The sequence below is a fragment of the Magallana gigas genome, chromosome 8 (assembly GCF_963853765.1).
Source record: "Magallana gigas chromosome 8, xbMagGiga1.1, whole genome shotgun sequence".
In the NCBI taxonomy this organism is placed as follows: Eukaryota; Metazoa; Mollusca; class Bivalvia; order Ostreida; family Ostreidae; genus Magallana; species Magallana gigas.
Genome location: NC_088860.1, coordinates 36,809,146 through 36,827,545, shown reverse-complemented (window position 1 = coordinate 36,827,545; position 18,400 = coordinate 36,809,146). Strand labels below are relative to the sequence as shown.

The 18,400-nt window shown below is 36.9% G+C and overlaps 2 protein-coding genes across 2 annotated transcripts in view; both read left to right on the top strand.

Moving 5' to 3' along the window:
- Positions 1-15,318, top strand: part of LOC105317885 (U5 small nuclear ribonucleoprotein 200 kDa helicase) — a 28,514-nt gene extending 13,196 nt beyond the window's left edge. Inside the window, exons 21-45 of the mRNA XM_034475008.2 lie at positions 70-172; positions 461-792; positions 1,206-1,286; positions 1,613-1,803; positions 2,243-2,540; positions 2,746-2,816; positions 3,034-3,134; positions 3,652-3,825; positions 4,172-4,332; positions 4,634-4,732; positions 5,141-5,269; positions 8,244-8,435; positions 8,653-8,907; positions 9,568-9,770; positions 9,959-10,032; positions 10,275-10,351; positions 10,636-10,783; positions 11,174-11,250; positions 11,691-11,778; positions 12,145-12,266; positions 12,610-12,753; positions 13,172-13,348; positions 13,723-13,883; positions 14,154-14,235; positions 14,515-15,318. Coding sequence (XP_034330899.2) covers positions 70-172; positions 461-792; positions 1,206-1,286; positions 1,613-1,803; positions 2,243-2,540; positions 2,746-2,816; positions 3,034-3,134; positions 3,652-3,825; positions 4,172-4,332; positions 4,634-4,732; positions 5,141-5,269; positions 8,244-8,435; positions 8,653-8,907; positions 9,568-9,770; positions 9,959-10,032; positions 10,275-10,351; positions 10,636-10,783; positions 11,174-11,250; positions 11,691-11,778; positions 12,145-12,266; positions 12,610-12,753; positions 13,172-13,348; positions 13,723-13,883; positions 14,154-14,235; positions 14,515-14,757 — 3,783 coding nt within the window. The 3' untranslated portion in view covers positions 14,758-15,318. The remainder of the gene's footprint in view (positions 1-69; positions 173-460; positions 793-1,205; positions 1,287-1,612; positions 1,804-2,242; positions 2,541-2,745; positions 2,817-3,033; positions 3,135-3,651; positions 3,826-4,171; positions 4,333-4,633; positions 4,733-5,140; positions 5,270-8,243; positions 8,436-8,652; positions 8,908-9,567; positions 9,771-9,958; positions 10,033-10,274; positions 10,352-10,635; positions 10,784-11,173; positions 11,251-11,690; positions 11,779-12,144; positions 12,267-12,609; positions 12,754-13,171; positions 13,349-13,722; positions 13,884-14,153; positions 14,236-14,514) is intronic.
- A 1,181-nt stretch (positions 15,319-16,499) lies between these two features.
- Positions 16,500-17,282, top strand: LOC136270992 (E3 ubiquitin-protein ligase TRIM38-like). Its single transcript, XM_066070045.1, has one exon. It carries the CDS (start codon positions 16,500-16,502, stop codon positions 17,280-17,282), a length of 783 nt encoding a protein of 260 aa, XP_065926117.1.
- The last annotated feature ends 1,118 nt before the right edge of the window (positions 17,283-18,400 follow it).

Here is an 18,400-nt window from a genome sequence, read left to right as displayed (position 1 = left end):
CAGTTATTTTAAATAAATATTAACTCATTAGAGAATAGTAAGCCTTTATAAAGTGTCTTCTGTTTTCAGTTACCGATTGAGAGTCAGTTTGTCAGTCGGATGTCGGATTGCTTGAATGCGGAGTGTGTTCTGGGAACTGTACAGTCTGTGAAAGAAGCAGTGGACTGGCTGGGTAAGTTGGGGGGAGGTTGATCTCTAAACTGGCAACCAGAAATCTAGTCATTTACATATTGAACGCTTTGAAACATTTTGAAATATGTACTGTAGATAATTGTAAACTACACTCATGATACTGATAAAAATTAGGGTGACAAAGAATGAATAATTTTACAATCATTATGACATAAGAAAGTTTATCAATGTTTTCATTATTGTGCATTGTATTTTATGTTAAGTGAAGTAACTTTTTTTGTGGTGCTTATTTTTGAGTATTCGCATGGCTGTTATTTTGTTCCTGCAGGATACACATATTTGTACATCAGAATGTTACGAGCGCCGTCGCTGTACGGTGTGGGCCATGACATGCTGAAAGATGACCCACTTCTACAGCAGCGACGTAAAGATCTGATCCACACTGCAGCCTTGACCTTGGACAAAAATAACCTGATCAAATACGACAAGAAGACTGGTCAGATCCAGAGCACGGAGCTCGGGCGCATCGCCAGTCACTACTACTGCACTAACGAGACCATTGCCACCTACAACCAGCTGCTCAAGCCTACGCTCAGCGAGATTGAGTTGTTCCGAGTGTTCTCGCTGTCATCCGAGTTCAAGCACTTAACAGTTAGAGAGGTGAGACATTTAATATGTACCATTTACATAAAGGAGTGAGTCACTTCACCCAATGTATTGTAATGCAGACATATTATATTAGTGAATTAGTGAAATCCACTATGGGAATGTGAAAAGCTTTTATTTTGAATAATATGGGTCCTTCTGTCTGTTTGTCTGTGCCACTTGGTCATTGGCACTTTTAGTCTTAATTCTTTTGATAATGAAAAATAAACTTGTTGTGGAACCAAGTACCAAAAATAGGTACAACAAATTTGTCTACAGTCATCTACACCAACCAAATTGAATGAAAGATGTTATTGTACTGTACTTGGTCCATACTGATAGGGGGATATGTAAAATAAATGTTACTGTAAGAAACAGGAATTTATTATACAGGTTTGATTATACATGTTCATGTTATTTTTTTTCAGGAGGAGAAGCTGGAGTTGTTAAAGTTACTGGAGAGGGTACCCATCCCGATCAAAGAGAGCATTGAGGAACCCAGCGCCAAGGTACACTGACATCAGGATTTCTGGAAATGTCGAGTCAGACTGAAATTTAAATGTTCCCTCTCAAAACTTCTCATTTTTATCACTGAAAGAGGATTGTTCTCAATAGTTGCGTAGTGCAAAATCTCATTGACTTACATTAACCTGACTGTATACTTTCTCTAGGATGGTTTTCTATGTGCCCGCTTAGTTCTCAAAGGAGAACATAAAAAAGAAATTGAAAAAAACCCAGAATGATGACTGTTTTTAACATTTCATATTGTCAGCTGAAAACAACCTTTGTTGTCATGAGTGCCAGGCTTTCAGGGATTGTGATATCTATGTTTCAGGTGAATGTGCTGCTACAGGCCTACATCTCCCAGCTGAAGTTGGAGGGATTTGCCCTGATGTCCGACATGGTGTTTGTGACCCAGTCTGCGGGGCGATTGATGAGGGCCATATTTGAGATCGTCCTACACAGAGGCTGGGCCCAGCTGGCTGATAAGGCCCTCGCCCTCTGTAAGATGGTCAACAAGCGCATGTAAGTTTGTTTATGATTGGAGCAGAATTGTTTGATATGGAACTTGTAAAGAAATAGGTTCTGTTAAATTCTTGACAAGCATGTCTTAAAAGATTTTTAAAGATTTTTCTTCCTAAATTCTTTTTTACATCAGAGATTATTAGAATTTTTAATTAGTACATGTGTGTAAATGCAGAACTTTAAAAAAAATTCAGGTTGGAGTTGGCTGAAGAACTTGTTGGGTTTGCAAACTCCATTTAAGATTGTAACTTTTTAATATACCCTTAATTCTTGTACTTCTTGCAAGTACACATAACACATTGTCAATTTAGCAATATGAAAATACCTACTTGCAGATATGATCATATGTGTACAGTTTGTTTAAATGCTAGAACTTGATTACTGACGTATTGTTCATCAATCTTATTGTCATTGTCTTGAACTTTGTGCCTCTCTCCAGGTGGCAGAGTATGTGTCCACTAAGGCAGTTCAAGGACAAGAAGATGCCCATTGAGGTCATCAAGAAAATCGAGAAGAAAAACTTCCCCTTTGAGCGCCTCTATGACCTTGATCCTCTGGAAATCGGAGAGTTCATCCGAGTACCAAAGAGTGGAAAAACTATCCATAAATATGTGCATCTTTTCCCCAAACTAGAACTGTCTGTGCATGTCCAGCCAATCACAAGGGCTACACTGAGAGTGGAACTGACCATCACCCCTGACTTCCAGTGGAGTGAGGAAGTTCACGGAACCTCCGAGGTGAGAGATTTTATTTCAGTTATAAGTCTTAATAAGTAGACAATTGCCATCTTCAGATACTTTATATGACACTACATGTAAATGAAGGTTTTGAGTTTTGCATATAGTATACTGTACTAATAAAATTGAAAGTAGGAAATGTTGAAAAAATCAAAATGAAAGTAGGCCCAATACACTTCTAACATTGTTTATGCAATTTATTCAGGCGTTCTGGATCCTGGTGGAGGATGTGGACAGTGAGGTCATTCTACATCACGAGTACTTCCTGCTTAAAAGGTAAGGATTAAAGTGTCCAATAACAAATCCAAAAATTTCCAGAATATCTTCCATGAAGAGTATTTAGTGTCATTCTTTGTTTTCATTTTGTACATGGTATGCATGTACATATACCTGTGTAATGGTTTATCAACACAAATATGTAAGGATATCATATCTGTTTAGAATATTGGACATATGTATGCTTTTAAAAATTTCTGCCACATTTTCATTTCAGCAAATTTGCTCAGGATGAGCATGTTGTGAAGTTCTTTGTGCCTGTGTTTGAGCCACTTCCTCCCCAGTACTTCATCAGGGTTGTGTCTGACCGTTGGATAGGTAAGTCCCTGTTCAGGTGTAAATTTCACACAAGGTAACTCATTTCTTGTGAACTGACCTTTTGACTTGCTCTGCGGACCCAGCTAAAGAGTAAATCTGATACATGTAACTGATACGCTGTGTACTGTTCTACATTATGCTTGTTCTATTAATTTAAGTGTGAAATATACACACAGTTTATGCATTTGCAATAGTACCTGCACTGAACAGTTTACAAATTGAAGTGAAACAGAGGCAAAATACTGTGGAATCATTATAATTGATTGGGGCTCAAATTTTGTGGATTTCTTGGGTACCCCTTTGCCATAAATTAACATCCCATCCAAATTATAGAACGCAGTCTTTATTTATTATACATTAACATACATATACAAACAAATGCATGATATCACATCCATCGAACCTTTGACATATTGACAATCCACTATAATTGGCCCCAACACATATTTTGAATGAATCAACAGATTGCACTTTTTTTGCTTAGAACAACTTAATATCTTCTGTTTCCTGTTTTCAGGGGCTGAGACTCAGCTTCCCGTCTCGTTCCGTCACCTGATCCTCCCAGAGAAGTACCCCCCACCCACCGAGCTCCTGGACCTCCAGCCACTTCCTGTCTCCGCCCTCAGGAGCCCAGCCTTTGAGAGCCTCTACAGCGACAAGTTCCCCTTCTTCAACCCCATCCAGACCCAGGGTAGGTTACAAGCCATCTCATTGGCAAAGCATCTACTCTTAATGATTTTGAAATTTATGATAACTACAAACATTTTTTTCTTTAATTTGAAGTCCATTAAATTAATCTTTGGTTTCTCAGGTCAGATAGTTTGAAGTATGATACATGTATTATCAATGAAGAGTAGACCATTTAAATTTATTGTAAACTTATTTTCATTGGAGGTACTCTGTGATTATGCATGAAGGGTATCTTGGGAGTACAATGTACTTAAAATAAATTTTTTTTAATGGTTTAAATGTGATATACATAATGTACAAATACTCTGTTGATCAGTTGTATTTGATTGACATATTTTATATTTCAGTGTTCAATGCTGTGTACCACACAGATGAGAACGTGTTTATTGGGGCTCCCACAGGGAGTGGAAAGACAATCTGTGGGGAGTTTGCCATCCTGAGGATGTTCTCACAGAACCCAGATGGGCGCTGTGTATATGTAACCCCGCTAGAGCCTCTGGCACAACAGGTAAAACCCCCAAGAAAGTTATGTAACTATCATAAAATTTGTACAGGGAGAAACATCAAATTGGTATTGAGAATTATGATATTTAATAGAAAATTGTGTTAAGCAATTTGATTGAAATTTCGCCTCTTTTCCTTTCCTTCTTTAAATAAGACTTAGTGTAGAAAATTTTCAATTATGCCTTTAAAAATTTTAATGCAGTCTCTATCCATGGGAGAATAATTTTACGAGATACATCCAACGTGTTTCAGATCCATCAATTTCAATTTTTTTTATCTCCCATAAAACTTGGATGTTACTTTAGGTGTATGCAGAATGGACGGCCAAATTTGGAGGACAGCTGGGGAAAAAAGTGGTTCTTTTGACAGGTGAAACTGGCACTGACCTCAAACTTCTGGCAAAGGTAAGGTCAAGGTCAATGCTGAGATTCCTCTAAAATGTTATCAATGTCATACTGTAAAAGAGCACTTTTGATATTTTAGCCAAAACTTCAATTGAAAAGAATCTGAAGGAAAAGTCTGCAAGAGAACTTAAATTAGATTCCTAATTAAATGCAAGGAATTCATATTTGCATAAAATTGCGAGAAGCGGATCTTGCATATTTTTTGAATCTCTTTTATTTATTAGACAGTTTTGAACTATATGAAATATTGAGGAAAATTAGTGCTTGCGATTTAATACACTCATAATTTTATTCAAAACAGCAGAATAATTGCGAAATTAGCTTTCATGAAAAATAAGGAATTACTGTAAACTGTCATTACATGATATTGGTTATTTGTGTAACTTTCTACTGTTTGTAATTTCACAGGGTAACATCATCATCAGTACTCCAGAGATCTGGGACGTCCTGTCAAGGCGATGGAAAGTCAGAAAAAATGTGCAGAGTGTCAATCTCTTTGTGGTGGATGAACTCCATCTGATTGGTCAGGAAGTTGGGGTCAGTGGGTCAATAGGTCTTGTTTCAATAACCAAGACATTCGATAATTTTTACTTAATTTAAATCAATGACATGTAAGCACTTTCTATTATATAATTACCGGAATCCGGTGAATATAATACGCACTTTTTTTTCAGCATTTATTACCGTGAGAAAGGGGTGCGTATTATACATCCCTATAGGATTTTGACACATTTTTTTCCTAGGTGAAGCACGAGATATCATACAGGCGTATTACCTATGCTGACCACAAACAGAAACGATACCCCGCTATACATCGTAACATTACTTCATTATCATATATATATTAATATTTGACCCGTAGGAAATCATTGTTATACCATATTATTAGAGAAAATGTATATTTAAGGTATGTTAATCAATAAACTGTCTCAAAATGGCCTTTAAAAATTAATTTGAACTGCCTTTTCTTTATCTCCGTGTACGCCGCCATTACAGCTGTTATTAATAGATGTTTATATAATCCGGGCTTGGTTGGCCACGTGCTATATTTGTAACCGATCTTTGAAAACAGCTTACAAATCATTTGACTCATTTTAAAGCATTTTTATGTAATGATAATTGATTTCTTGCAAATAATTATGAATATAATATTCTATAGCCTATTCCGTTAATTGAAGCCATTGTTGTGCCCCACAACGCTAACGCTTGACACCTTGGTTATCTCAGACACCCCCTAAGGCTATAAGTGTACTATAAACAACACAAATATTTCTGCATATAATTTATTATGTTTCAGGCATCACAGATATCATTAGAAGACAATTAAAATTGAAATCTGTTAAAACATTTAAACACACATACATTTCAAAGCACTACACTTCAGTTCAATAGAGTCCCGTTTTGTAAGCAACGTGTCACTTTCAACTGTTCAAGTAATCAAATAAATAAATAAATAACAAACACATAAAATGAAACAGCATGCGAAATAATAACACTGATCACATCAAAGCACTGATCACATTAAGCACTGATCACTTAGAATCCTTCGAACTCCTCGTCGTCACTTTCGCCGAACATCCTGTAGATGTCTCTAAGCACAGAGAGGGGGGTTTCATCTTCACTGTCGTCATCATAGACAATGTCATTTCTGTCACAATCTTCTGCATCGCTGTCCTCTGTAGATGTGGATGGAGTTTCCTGCCAAAGAATGTCGTCCTCGGATCCATCGAGTGCGTTGGAGATGCAGCATTTCTTGAAGGCACGGACGATGATCTGGGGATCGAGTTCTTCCCAAGCTTCTTTGATCCATGTGCAGATGGTGTCAAGTTCGGGTTTCCGCATGCGTCCCTGAGCTGTGTTTGTATGCTGGTCACCACACATCCATGAATTCCACTTCTGTCGTAGTGCGACTTTCATAGGCTTGTTCACGCTGACATCGAGGGGCTGAAGAACACTGGTCATTCCTCCTGGAATAATGGCAATGTCTGTCTTGTGGTTTTCTTTCAGAATGTCCTTTACAGCTTCGGATCGATGGCAGCGGAACGCATCCAACACTAACAGGCCCCGGTCTGCACCTGGTCGTCGTCCCCACACTTTCCTTATCCAGTCCTTTGTAATGTCATCATCAAACCAGCCGTTGGGATGCACATTCACGTGGATTCCCTTGGGAAACTGAAGTTTGGGCATTGTCTTCCGCTTAAACACAACATACGGTGGTAACTTTCCCCCATCAGCAGTGCAGGCCAGCATCACGGTAAACCGGTTCTTTTCGTTGCCCGTTGTCTTGATCGACACTGTTGATGCGCCCTTGGGGTTGACAGTGGTATCGGCGGGAAGATCAAATGTCAGCGGAGTCTGGTCAGCGTTCCCGATCTGTGTCAAGCTGTAGCCATGTCTCTTCCTCATCTTTATCACAAAACTCTGGAAGTTGGATAGTTTCTCGTCGTAGTCCTCGGGAAATTTCTGCGAGATGTGGGTCCTCCGCCGGATGGAAAGATTGTGTCTCTTTAGGAAGGAGTAACACCAATCCGTCGATGCTTTGAATTCTCGTGCCTTGGGGTCCTTCTTGGCGATCTTCAGGGCTTTGACGCGGATCTCAGCAGTAGAAACACCATATCCCTGTAGTCTGCGCTCCGTGACCCAGATGAGCAGCTCGGCCTCTAAGTCGGGGAAAAGTGCTGAACGCCCTCTCTCTGCCATCTTGGTCTTTGGTAGCTGCTGTAGTCTGTCTCTCTGACGTCTCCATAGTCGAACATTGGCCTCGTTGATGGAAAACTGCCTCCCTGCTGCGCGATTTCCATGGGCCTCGGCATACGCGATTACTTTCAACTTCTCTCTCGCTGTGAATGACTGATGTACGTTACCCATCTTAACGCATCAATATCTTACTGGAAAATGATTAAATTTTTGATTTTCCTATCAAACCTAATGCATTGTTTATACAGACAGAGCACATAATTTACGCCTCTAATTGATCGCTTTGATCATCGGCATCGTTTAAGAATTTAATTAGGTCCACTTCTCCATACCTGTACACCATTTCGCTACTTTTGGGTAGTGATGTCAAAACAATTAACGATTGTTAAAAGTAATTAATTTTATTTACGGTAGAATATTTTATACTAGGTCTATTTATACAATGATTATAAATCAAAGATATTACCACGATGTATTAGTTACAATAAATCCGTATCTAAAAAATTATCGTGTTTTTCTTATTTCCGGTAGTGTATTTCCACGATGAAATTGAGCGTTTATAACTGCGTTGTTAATACTCAGCATTACCGTTTTGTCAATTTTTTCAATGCGTATTATACATCCAAACTAGCTTTTTTTCACCACTTTCAGAGCCAAAGTGGGGGGTGCGTATTGTACACTACTGCGTATTATATTCACCGGATTACGGTACATGTATGCCAATTTGATGACAAATATTATCATACCTAAACTTAATCAATGAACATTAGATATCTTCTTTCTGTTACATGATGTTCTTGTCTTATAATTACAGCCTGTGTTGGAGGTGATCTGCTCCCGTATGCGTTACATGTCGGCCCACTTGGAGCACACAATCCGAGTGGTTGCCCTCAGCTCCTCCATCTCCAATGCCAAGGACGTGTCCCAGTGGCTTGGCTGTACCCCCACAGGGTTCTTCAACTTCCACCCCAATGTCAGACCTGTGCCCCTGGAGCTACACATACAGGTTAGTGAGTGAGAAAGGAAGAGAGAGATACAGAAAAAAAGTTCATATACCATATATACCCACTTATATGAAAGAGAGAGAGAGAAAGGAGAGAGTGAGAGAGTGCACCCGAGATATCTTGCAAGATGATAGGATTTGTTTCATAGAGCAAAGATCAAAAACAAATCTTAGATGTAAAGAAAACTGTATCAAACAAACCTTATATGCCTCTATTCAGGGTTTGAACATCAGCCACAATTTGTCCCGAATAATTGCAATGGCCAAGCCCACTTACCAGGCCATCCTGCGTCACTCACCACGTAAACCTGTCATCATCTTCGTGCCATCACGGAAACAGACACGCTTGACTGCCATTGACATTTTGACCTTCAGTGCTGCTGAGATTCAGGTTGACACAGAGACACCTAGAAGTCGCTTCCTCCACGTAAAGGAGGAAGATATCCAACCATTCCTGGAGAAGATCACAGACAAGGTAGGATTGCGGGATATGTAACCAAAATTACTGGGTTTTTTTCAGTTTCATGAAACTTACTATGTAGAAAATATATGCAGGCTTGGGAAGTCTTCATATTTTGGATTTTCATAATTTGAGGATTTCATCTCCTTACTTGACATACTGATGTGTTGTAATTGCTTAAAGCTGAACAACACTCTTAAATAGGCACTGTCTGCCATATTGCTCTTTAATCACTGCTATCCATCCAACCCCTATATAGGCTGTAGACCTCTTAGCAGTTCGAAGTATTTGGCTGTAGAGGTCTCACATATATGGACGTATGTCTTGCCTCGGAGTGTTACTCGGTTGCTTTGAAATTGTCAAATTTTTCGAATTTTGAATTCTCAATTTGAAAATGAAATTAGGAATTTGAATACAGTTATAGCAAGGGAATAAAATAGGGTTTGAGTGTAATCAAAGACAGTATATTATAGGATTGAAATAATCTCAAACATGTCTTTTAAGTATTGATATGAAAAAAGTATGTGTCCTCTCAAATTTTTTACAGAAGATTGGAGTGAAATCAGAAACAGCATATTATGGGATTGAAATAATCTCAAACAGTTTTTTTGAGTAATGAAATTAAAAAAAATTGTATGTCTTATCAAACTTTTTACAAATGTTTATAATTTGTAGACCCTGAAGGAGACACTCAGTAATGGCGTGGGGTACCTCCATGAGGGCCTGAGTGACATAGAGAGGAAGGCAGTGGAGCATCTGTTCTCTAGCGGTGCTGTACAGGTGTTGGTGGCCTCTCGCAGTCTCTCCTGGGGCATGAGTGTGTCTGCCTATTTGGTGGTTGTCATGGATACCCAGTATTATGACGGAAAAACACACTCGTAAGTTTTGAGAGTCAAAATCAGAATTTATCATGTTTTTGACTCTTTGTTAATTAAATCCTGAGATGTATTTGATTATTTTTCTTTAGTTTTTACTTAAGAAGTTATTTTGCAATGAAAAATATCAAAAGGGAATTTATGAATAAAGATGCTCTGAATGTTAAGCATGTTGTGTGTCTCTGTTACAGTTATGAAGATTATCCAGTGCCAGACGTCTTACAGATGATTGGTCGAGCCAACCGTCCACTCACAGATCAGGAAGGTTAAGAAATATTTACCTGAACCTGTTTAATTGTGTAATTGATAAATATCAGAACGTTCTTGGGAACTGATGCTTACCATGTACATGTATAGATGTATTACAAGGGACTGACAGGAAACTGTTTCACATCATGTTTAAGGCATGCAAGAAAAATGATCAGCCAATCCTTAAATATATAAATACTTAAATTCTGATTTAAAAACAATTTATACCTTTTATAATTGGGCATTTTAAACTTTCAGGTAAAGCTTTGATCATGTGTCAAAGTTCAAAGAAAGAATTCTTCAAGAAATTCCTGTATGAACCTCTTCCGGTGGAGGTGAGTTGTATTCACTTTGCACTGACCAGCACAAACACTGAGCTAAAACAAAAGCTTTGCTAATTTGTCATGGTGAACTTTATCGTACTCAAAGAGCTACAGAATTAGGTTTTTGTCATTAAATTTTTTTTATTGATTGCAGATCTCTTGTATGTTGTGCATTTGATCTCTGTAATCAGCTCATTTCTACCCTTTACACACTTTCAGTTTATACCAATAAGTACTTTCTGTTTGTACCTACATGTGCTTTCTGTTTGATTCTACTTTCTCTTTCTGTTTGACAGAGCCACTTGGACCACTGTTTACATGATCACTTCAATGCTGAGGTGGTGACAAAGACCATTGAGAACAAACAGGATGCTGTGGACTACCTGACATGGACCTTCCTGTACAGAAGGATGACCCAGAACCCTAACTACTACAACCTTCAAGGTAACTGACTTTACAACCTACTAAGTAATTGTAACTATAACCTACAAGGTAACAGTTATTACATCCTACAAGTTAACCATTATTACATCCTACAAGGTAACAATTACTACAACCTTAAGGGTAACTGAAACTGAAAGAAGATATATATATCAAATAAAATATTAGTAACTTATGCTGTATACAACAAGAGAAATCATGGCAAATCTGCCGTAAGTTTGCAAACTTGGTCAACATTACCTTCTGTGTCTATGGTCTATATCACTTGACATGGGTCCACATTACCGCATATCGACCTACAATGAAGTCTATGAATGTAAATTATCGTAATTAGTTTTGTTGTTTATTATACAGGATTAAACCCTTGATGATGTATTTTCCTGTTTGTTGTAGGTGTGACACACAGACATCTGTCGGACCACCTGTCTGAGCTGGTCGAGAACACGGTGTCAGATCTTGAACAGTCCAAGGTTTGTCAACTTCATCATGTTCATTTGAGAAACTTGTCAGCTTTTAATAAGCCTGAAAATAGGACAATAAACCTGACACTTAAGTGAGCTCAAAAAGTTGCAAATAAAGGGTTTTTTAATGAATGGAGTTAATGAATGTTAGTCCGGGAAAAAAATATTGCTTTCCTGTATACTATAGAAGAAGAAATATTCATTGAAGATTTAATTTCGGCATTTTTATTGGCAGTGTTTATCAATGAAATTGAATCCATGAGGAATTTTTAACCCAAGAATTCATAAATACAGAGTTGATCCGTAATACATTTTAGAGATCAAGATACGGCAAAATTAAATCCCAATGAAATTTTGTATGGTTTAAAAACAACAAAATTTTAACCCAACGAATATATGTGATTCTACAGTAATTGCAAGTTTAATGCCTGTTTGATCTCCTTATACAGTGTATCAGTGTGGAGGACGAGATGGACATGACGCCGCTCAATCTGGGCATGATCGCCGCCTACTACTACATCAACTACACCACCATAGGTCAGTGTCCCCATCGTGTAGTCTGGGAATGGAGAGTTTTATTTATAGAATCAAACATTGTATTCAGAGTTGTCTGTTCACACTATGGCTTTAATATTATCTCTGTGCGTCAGTTTTTGTGGATTATGTGGAGTTACTAGTTTTGAGTCTACACAACTTTGTAGATTTATTAAGTAAAATCAAAAATAAATTCTGTCTACGTCATTGAACATTTAGTTGTGTTAACTTCTTTAAACATTTGATATAGTGGGTTGATTCAAGATCAAAATCTGCGAAATAGGTCTTCAATTGATAATTAGTACTCTATTGGTTTCTTTGCTACATGGACTGGAAGAAATTAATTCTAGGGGTTGTTTTTTCTTACAGAAACTTTCAGTCTGTCTCTGAACAACAAGACAAAGATTAAAGGTCTCCTGGAGATTATCTCTAATGCCGCCGAGTATGAAGATGTTCCCATCAGACACCACGAGGAGGCCATCTTGAAATCTGTAAGTACAAGCACCTGCATATTTACTTTGTACATTCAGGTACTTTTATGATAAAAGATATTAAAGTCATATGACAAATGAAATCAGAACGAGATGCAGTCACAACTTTCCAATCTATTTGACTGGATGTGTAGTTGTGAATATATTTGTTGTAAAAGTTCATTGGGGTTGGATGTTTGTACACATTGTTGTGTTTTCTCTGAAATTTCCCTGCATAATTCATTTTAAGTTTTCCAGTAATCTGAGTCAGTGAGAAACACAAATAAACCCTGTTAAAAATTAGATTAATTCTTTAAATGGTGAATTACTTAATATTAATAAATCTATTGTTGATTTACTTCAGCTGGCCAGTCGACTGCCGAACAAGTTGTCCAACCAGAAGTACAACGACCCTCACGTCAAGACCAACCTCCTATTACAGGCCCACCTGTCCCGCATGCAGCTGTCGGCGGAGCTACAGTCCGACACTGAGGAGATACTCAGCAAGGTATACACAGGGGCTTGATGACTATATTGGATTTTCTTTTTTTTGGGAGGGGGGTGGGGTCAGAAAGTTTGATATTGAGTACATGTTTACTAAATTGATGAGGAAATTATTTTCTTTGTGTTATATTGTAGTTAGTTCATTTTAAGTTCATATTTGACAAGACAGTTTTTGTGTGTGAACTTTTCCCAGTGATTATCATGAGAAAGGGTACTTATGATCATTTCTTGTTTGAAAATAAATTACATGTATATGGAAACAGAATTATTCTATATCAATTTGAAATGCAAAAAATGTTATTGGGAAATAAATTTAGTTTATACATGCATGAACAATACTGTTAATGTTGAACACATCCTCTATTTGTTTTATTGAAATTTCAATCTGCGGTACATTTTATATCGTTTTGTTTTGTTGACAGGCAATCCGCCTGATCCAGGCCTGTGTGGATGTACTGAGCAGTAACGGGTGGCTGAGCCCCGCCCTAGCAGCCATGGAACTCGCTCAGATGGTGACCCAGGCAATGTGGGGCAAGGACTCGTATCTCAAACAGCTCCCCCACTTCTCACAGGACATCATTAAGCGGTGCCAGGAAAAGGTGGGCTATTATACCAGGCAAAAAAATTTCTCTTTTCCTGACTGTGAGGTTCATTGTTCAACGATATAGTCATTCAAACTTCATTTCTGTACTTACAAATACATGTGTAGTATAAAATCCATAGATATACCCAGCTTTCGATGCAAGTGTTGACCTACACTTGGAGTAGCAAGTGTCCCCTTTTGGATTATTTTGTTAGTTTATAAGATAATGACTTCAGATTTTTACAGACCTTTTGATATTCCTCCTTCTTGGTATTTGATATTGTAATAAAGTGGTGATATTTCTTATTAGATTTTCATTTGTAAATAATGATTATCTGAAAGATGAAAGGAAATTTTTTTAATGGTGAAATGAATGGCTGTGGTTTTTAGAAAATGGAGAGCATCTTTGACATCATGGAGATGGAGGATGATGAAAGGAATGAGCTTCTACAGCTGACGGAGGAACAGATGGCCGACGTGGCTCGCTTCTGTAACAAGTACCCCAACATCGAGATGTCATTCGATGTCCAAGAAAAAGAAGGCATTCACAGGTAAAGGGAACCAACTCCTTTAATTGAGATGGTCAAAGATCACAGTGTTTAACTCAGTTCTCTCTAATTTGTATATAAATCTAATATGATTATTAGAATATTTTTCCTTATTCTTTAAATATGTGTATTTTCAGTTGGGCTGAAGACAGAATTAAAACTTTTGTAAATAATTTTTTTTGTGGGTAATTAAACTTTTTAAAAACATAGAGACTGCAATATGAATATAAGGAAATTTCAAATTGGTTTAAATGAAGACTCTTTTCATTTCAGTGGTTCCCCCGTCAATGTGCTTGTCTCCTTGGAAAGAGAAGATGAACTAGTGGGACCAGTTGTGGCACCATTCTTCCCTCAGGTATGATGAGAGAGAGAGAGAGAGAGAGAGAGAGAGAGAGAGAGAGAGAGAGAGAAAGAGTAATTGTTTGATGACGGCAAAGTTTAGGAATGTAGTCATTTTAAATATTTTGAGATAGTGACATATGAAATAGTGATTTAGTATTAGCAGTTGTGACTGAGGTGAATTCATATTGATGCCTGAACTTTGTTCGACACTGTCGACGTATAAAAAAACATATGCTTTAAGATAATGATATATGGTACAGTGTATCTAAATTTTTATCTTTTTACTCCCTAGAAACGAGAGGAAGGCTGGTGGGTGGTGATAGGGGACAACAAGTCCAACTCGTTGCTGTCCATCAGGAGACTGACCTTGCAGCAGAAGGCCAAGGTTAAACTGGACTTTGTGGCCCCCTCCCCCGGTCACTACAACTACACCATCTTTTTCATGAGCGACGCCTACATGGGCTGTGACCAGGAGTATAAATTCAGCATTGACGTGAAGGAGGGCGAGAGTGACAGCGAAAGCGACAGTGATTAGAGTGTTCACTATTGACAGCAAAAGCAACAGTGGTTAGAGTGTTCAACATTTTACCCCATGTGTGTAAAAGTGACATTCCCTGATTAATAACTTAAAGTGGGATCGTTAAAATTGAAATATCTTAGATTGTCCTGTATTAATATACTTTGAAATATGAAATGAAAATCAATGTGCAAAATGCAAGCACAAAATAATCTGTTAGTTTTTGTGTCAGATAAATGCATTGCAAGTGTGTAACATGTACACTTGCACAATTTATTTCAAAGATTGTGTTATTCAAAACAGGAATTTGAAAATTGATGACTTGATAATGTCATTGTTTATATTTTGTTTGTATTTTGTTTTGTCATTGTGCTTTAACATAGGCAATGTTTTATTGCCTATCAAAGATCATATATTTATGACATTGAGAAACACTATTTTGATAGTGTATGAATAATCATAACATTTGTACATGAAATAACTGTCATGAATCCTTGAAGTACATGCTGCAAAGTATTCATCATCATGAAAGAAAATGCATCATTCTTATACAATGTAATAAATGATAAACACACAAAATTCAGTTTCTATAAATTATCATAATGGAGAGAGATATTGAAAATGCCTGCAAAGGAGAGTGTTTCAGATATTCATGTTGATTATTATTAGTGCTAGTAGGTATGTTACGTTAATGAAAGGCAGAAAAAAGGGTTTGTCTAACATGTTTTCTGTATTTGGCAAGTTGAATATCAATCTAATTAAAATTAGATCTAATAGGAGCGGATCAAAGATCTAATTTTAAATAGATTGGTTGATAATACACTTTGAGTTTGGTGCTTCATGATAAATTTTGGACCCCAAACCCCAACCCCAATCCTGTCCCTAACAGTTATGAAAAAAATGAACATACACTACTACATTATAGTGTTGCAAAACTAAGTGTAAACATTTATGATATTTATATGTATTGGTAAACTGAAATATAGTTCAATGAATGCAAAATAATACAGTATTCATGAATGGCTGAGTATGCAATACGGGTCTAATGAGATTGAAGGAATGATTAGATTCAATGTAGCCTGCACCCCCTGTCGTCATAATGGTGCAGTAACTTGCAAAACTAAAAATACATATCACAAATGATGAAAGTGCAAATGTTAAACTTGCATCGAATAGATTATGAATCAAAAATTTACCGAAGCCCGAAAAATCTTACAAATGACGATTTACAAATGGTTATATTCAATGTTTGAAGACCCAATAACAGTACGTTAAAGAATAACATTCCTCAATTTGACGAATATAGCATTTAGAAAACACATAACTACATAGATACTAGTAGAATTTTGAACCCGTTTGTTTTTCTTAGATACCTGTTAGACCCGGACATTTGTAAAGAGAAAGGAATGTTGTCTGCCTAATATATAGAGAGTCCCTATCTTATACAGTACTTTTCTTGTAGAAATGTTTTTTTCCCTCAATATAATTTAATTTTAATTTCATGAATTTTAAAAATAAAAAAACATTTGGATCTGTTTAACGATAGGAACACTGCGAAATAATTTAAATTGATGACAATAAGTCGCAATGATAAAATTAAAATATTCAACGTCGTTTAAACTTTGTTCTTTAACAAACCGAATGAATAACTAGAATGCACTCCTTGGAGTCAATATTTAAATCTTTACAAATCCATTCAAATGTAAAGACAAGACGCAACTGGATTTAGGTCTAGTCACGGTGTCTACCAAAACATAAACATGGCGGCCATATCTCCAAAACACCCGCTTGAATCTGCTCAGGAACACATCCCAATGTGTGAAAAACACAATGTGAATATAGATATCACATGCGAGGACTGTGATGAGTTCATCTGTTCACAATGTGCCAAAACAGACCATAAAGATCACGACTGGAAAACAATTCCCACAGCAGGAAGTCTTAGGAGAAGAGAGCTAAAGAAGACTCTGGGTAAGGTTAAGGATATTTATGTCATAGAAATGAATGAGATGATGCAAACGGCAGTCGAACAAATGGAGAAAAACCAAAAAAGATGCGAGTTTGAAGTTTCAAAGCTTCAGAAACACTTTGAAGCGATTGTTTCAAAACTGGACGAAATCAGGAAGAATTACGAAAAAAAATTAAGGGGAAATCTGGAAAGTAAAAACTCTGAAACAAATGATGGTAGGTTAAACTTGGAAAAGAAAAAAGAACAAATTATGGATGTCGTTGACTTTATAGAAGAAAAGCACAGTACAATGTCTGACTATAGTTTGATAGACAACCTCAGGGACTTGACCAACCTCTTGTCTAACAGAGACAGGGGTATAACGATTTTGGGATATCCATTGAGATACGAAGAGAATTTGATCAAAGAAGATTTACTGAAATTAATGATGGGAGATATTGTTGATTTAAATGACATCACTGTGATAGAGTCAGATTCATTTCATATTGGAACAGAATTTATAGATGTTTTGGCAGAATTCGATAAAGATATTCTTGTCTCCATACAAGCGGGTGAAGTAGAATTGTTACATTAAAAGTTTAAAATCGAAGATTTCTAAACTTATCTATAACAATCTAGATTGTTATAGATAAGTTTAGAAATCTTCGATTTTAAACTTTTAATGTAACAGGTTATCAATTTAAAATTTACAAGCTGCTATGAGAACTTAAGTTTAATTTTTTTTTTCTCTCAGATTAATTACGCAATTTAGTTTGTAACACAAAAAAAAGGAAATAACCAAACAAACAAACGGAGATGCTTTCATTTGACAAAAATGTTAATCCTCTTGACACTAGTCTTTGATATCTTCTTAAGTTAATCTCCAGGCAAATTAAATAATTGTTGGACAATAGAAGTGTGAAATTATCGTAACAGCTATATGTGTGAATGTTTACTTTTCTGGCATGCCATTACTATCCCTTTGTCATAAAAAAAGCAATGCCTGTCAAAAAAAAAAAAATTGTAACAGAGAATGGTTTAAGATCTGGAAGAGAATGGTTGGGCTAGCTGTGCTGGAACCCCGCACGTTAGCATGAAGTGATATGTTGGGCTAACTGTGCTGGAACCCCGCACGTTAGTGGAGTGTGTGTGATATCGGGCTAGCTGTGCTGGATTTCCGCACGTTAGTTTCGATTTTGTACAAAGAATTATATCGGACTGTCCGTGCTGGAATCTCCGCACGTTATCAAGTTGTTATCTCGGAACTCCGAGAATCGGTTTTCATTGGAATACCATGTACCGTTATTTCATCAACTTAAATACAACTTGTTTAACTTTTGTTTCGTTTTGGAGTTTTTATTCAGCGTAAACTTGAGCGAGTGTAACGAATTGAGCTTTCCCCTGAATTCACCATATGGATTTTAAGAACTTTTACATTACAATTTACAGTCTAGAATACAAATCAAATACAAGATACGTTCGTGAAAGTTGGGTAGTATTTTTAGTAGAAAGCCGATTGGCATGCTACCGGGCTAACCGCAACTTCACGGAAAATTCGCGTTAGGAACTTTACACGTAAAATTCATCGGTGAAAGAATTAAGCGATAAATCTAAAGGTATGAAGAGAAAAATTACGTCAAATGCAAATGGCGCATGCCTTACAGACAATGCTGATCTATTTTTTACTGATTTTAATAAAAAATCAATTAATCG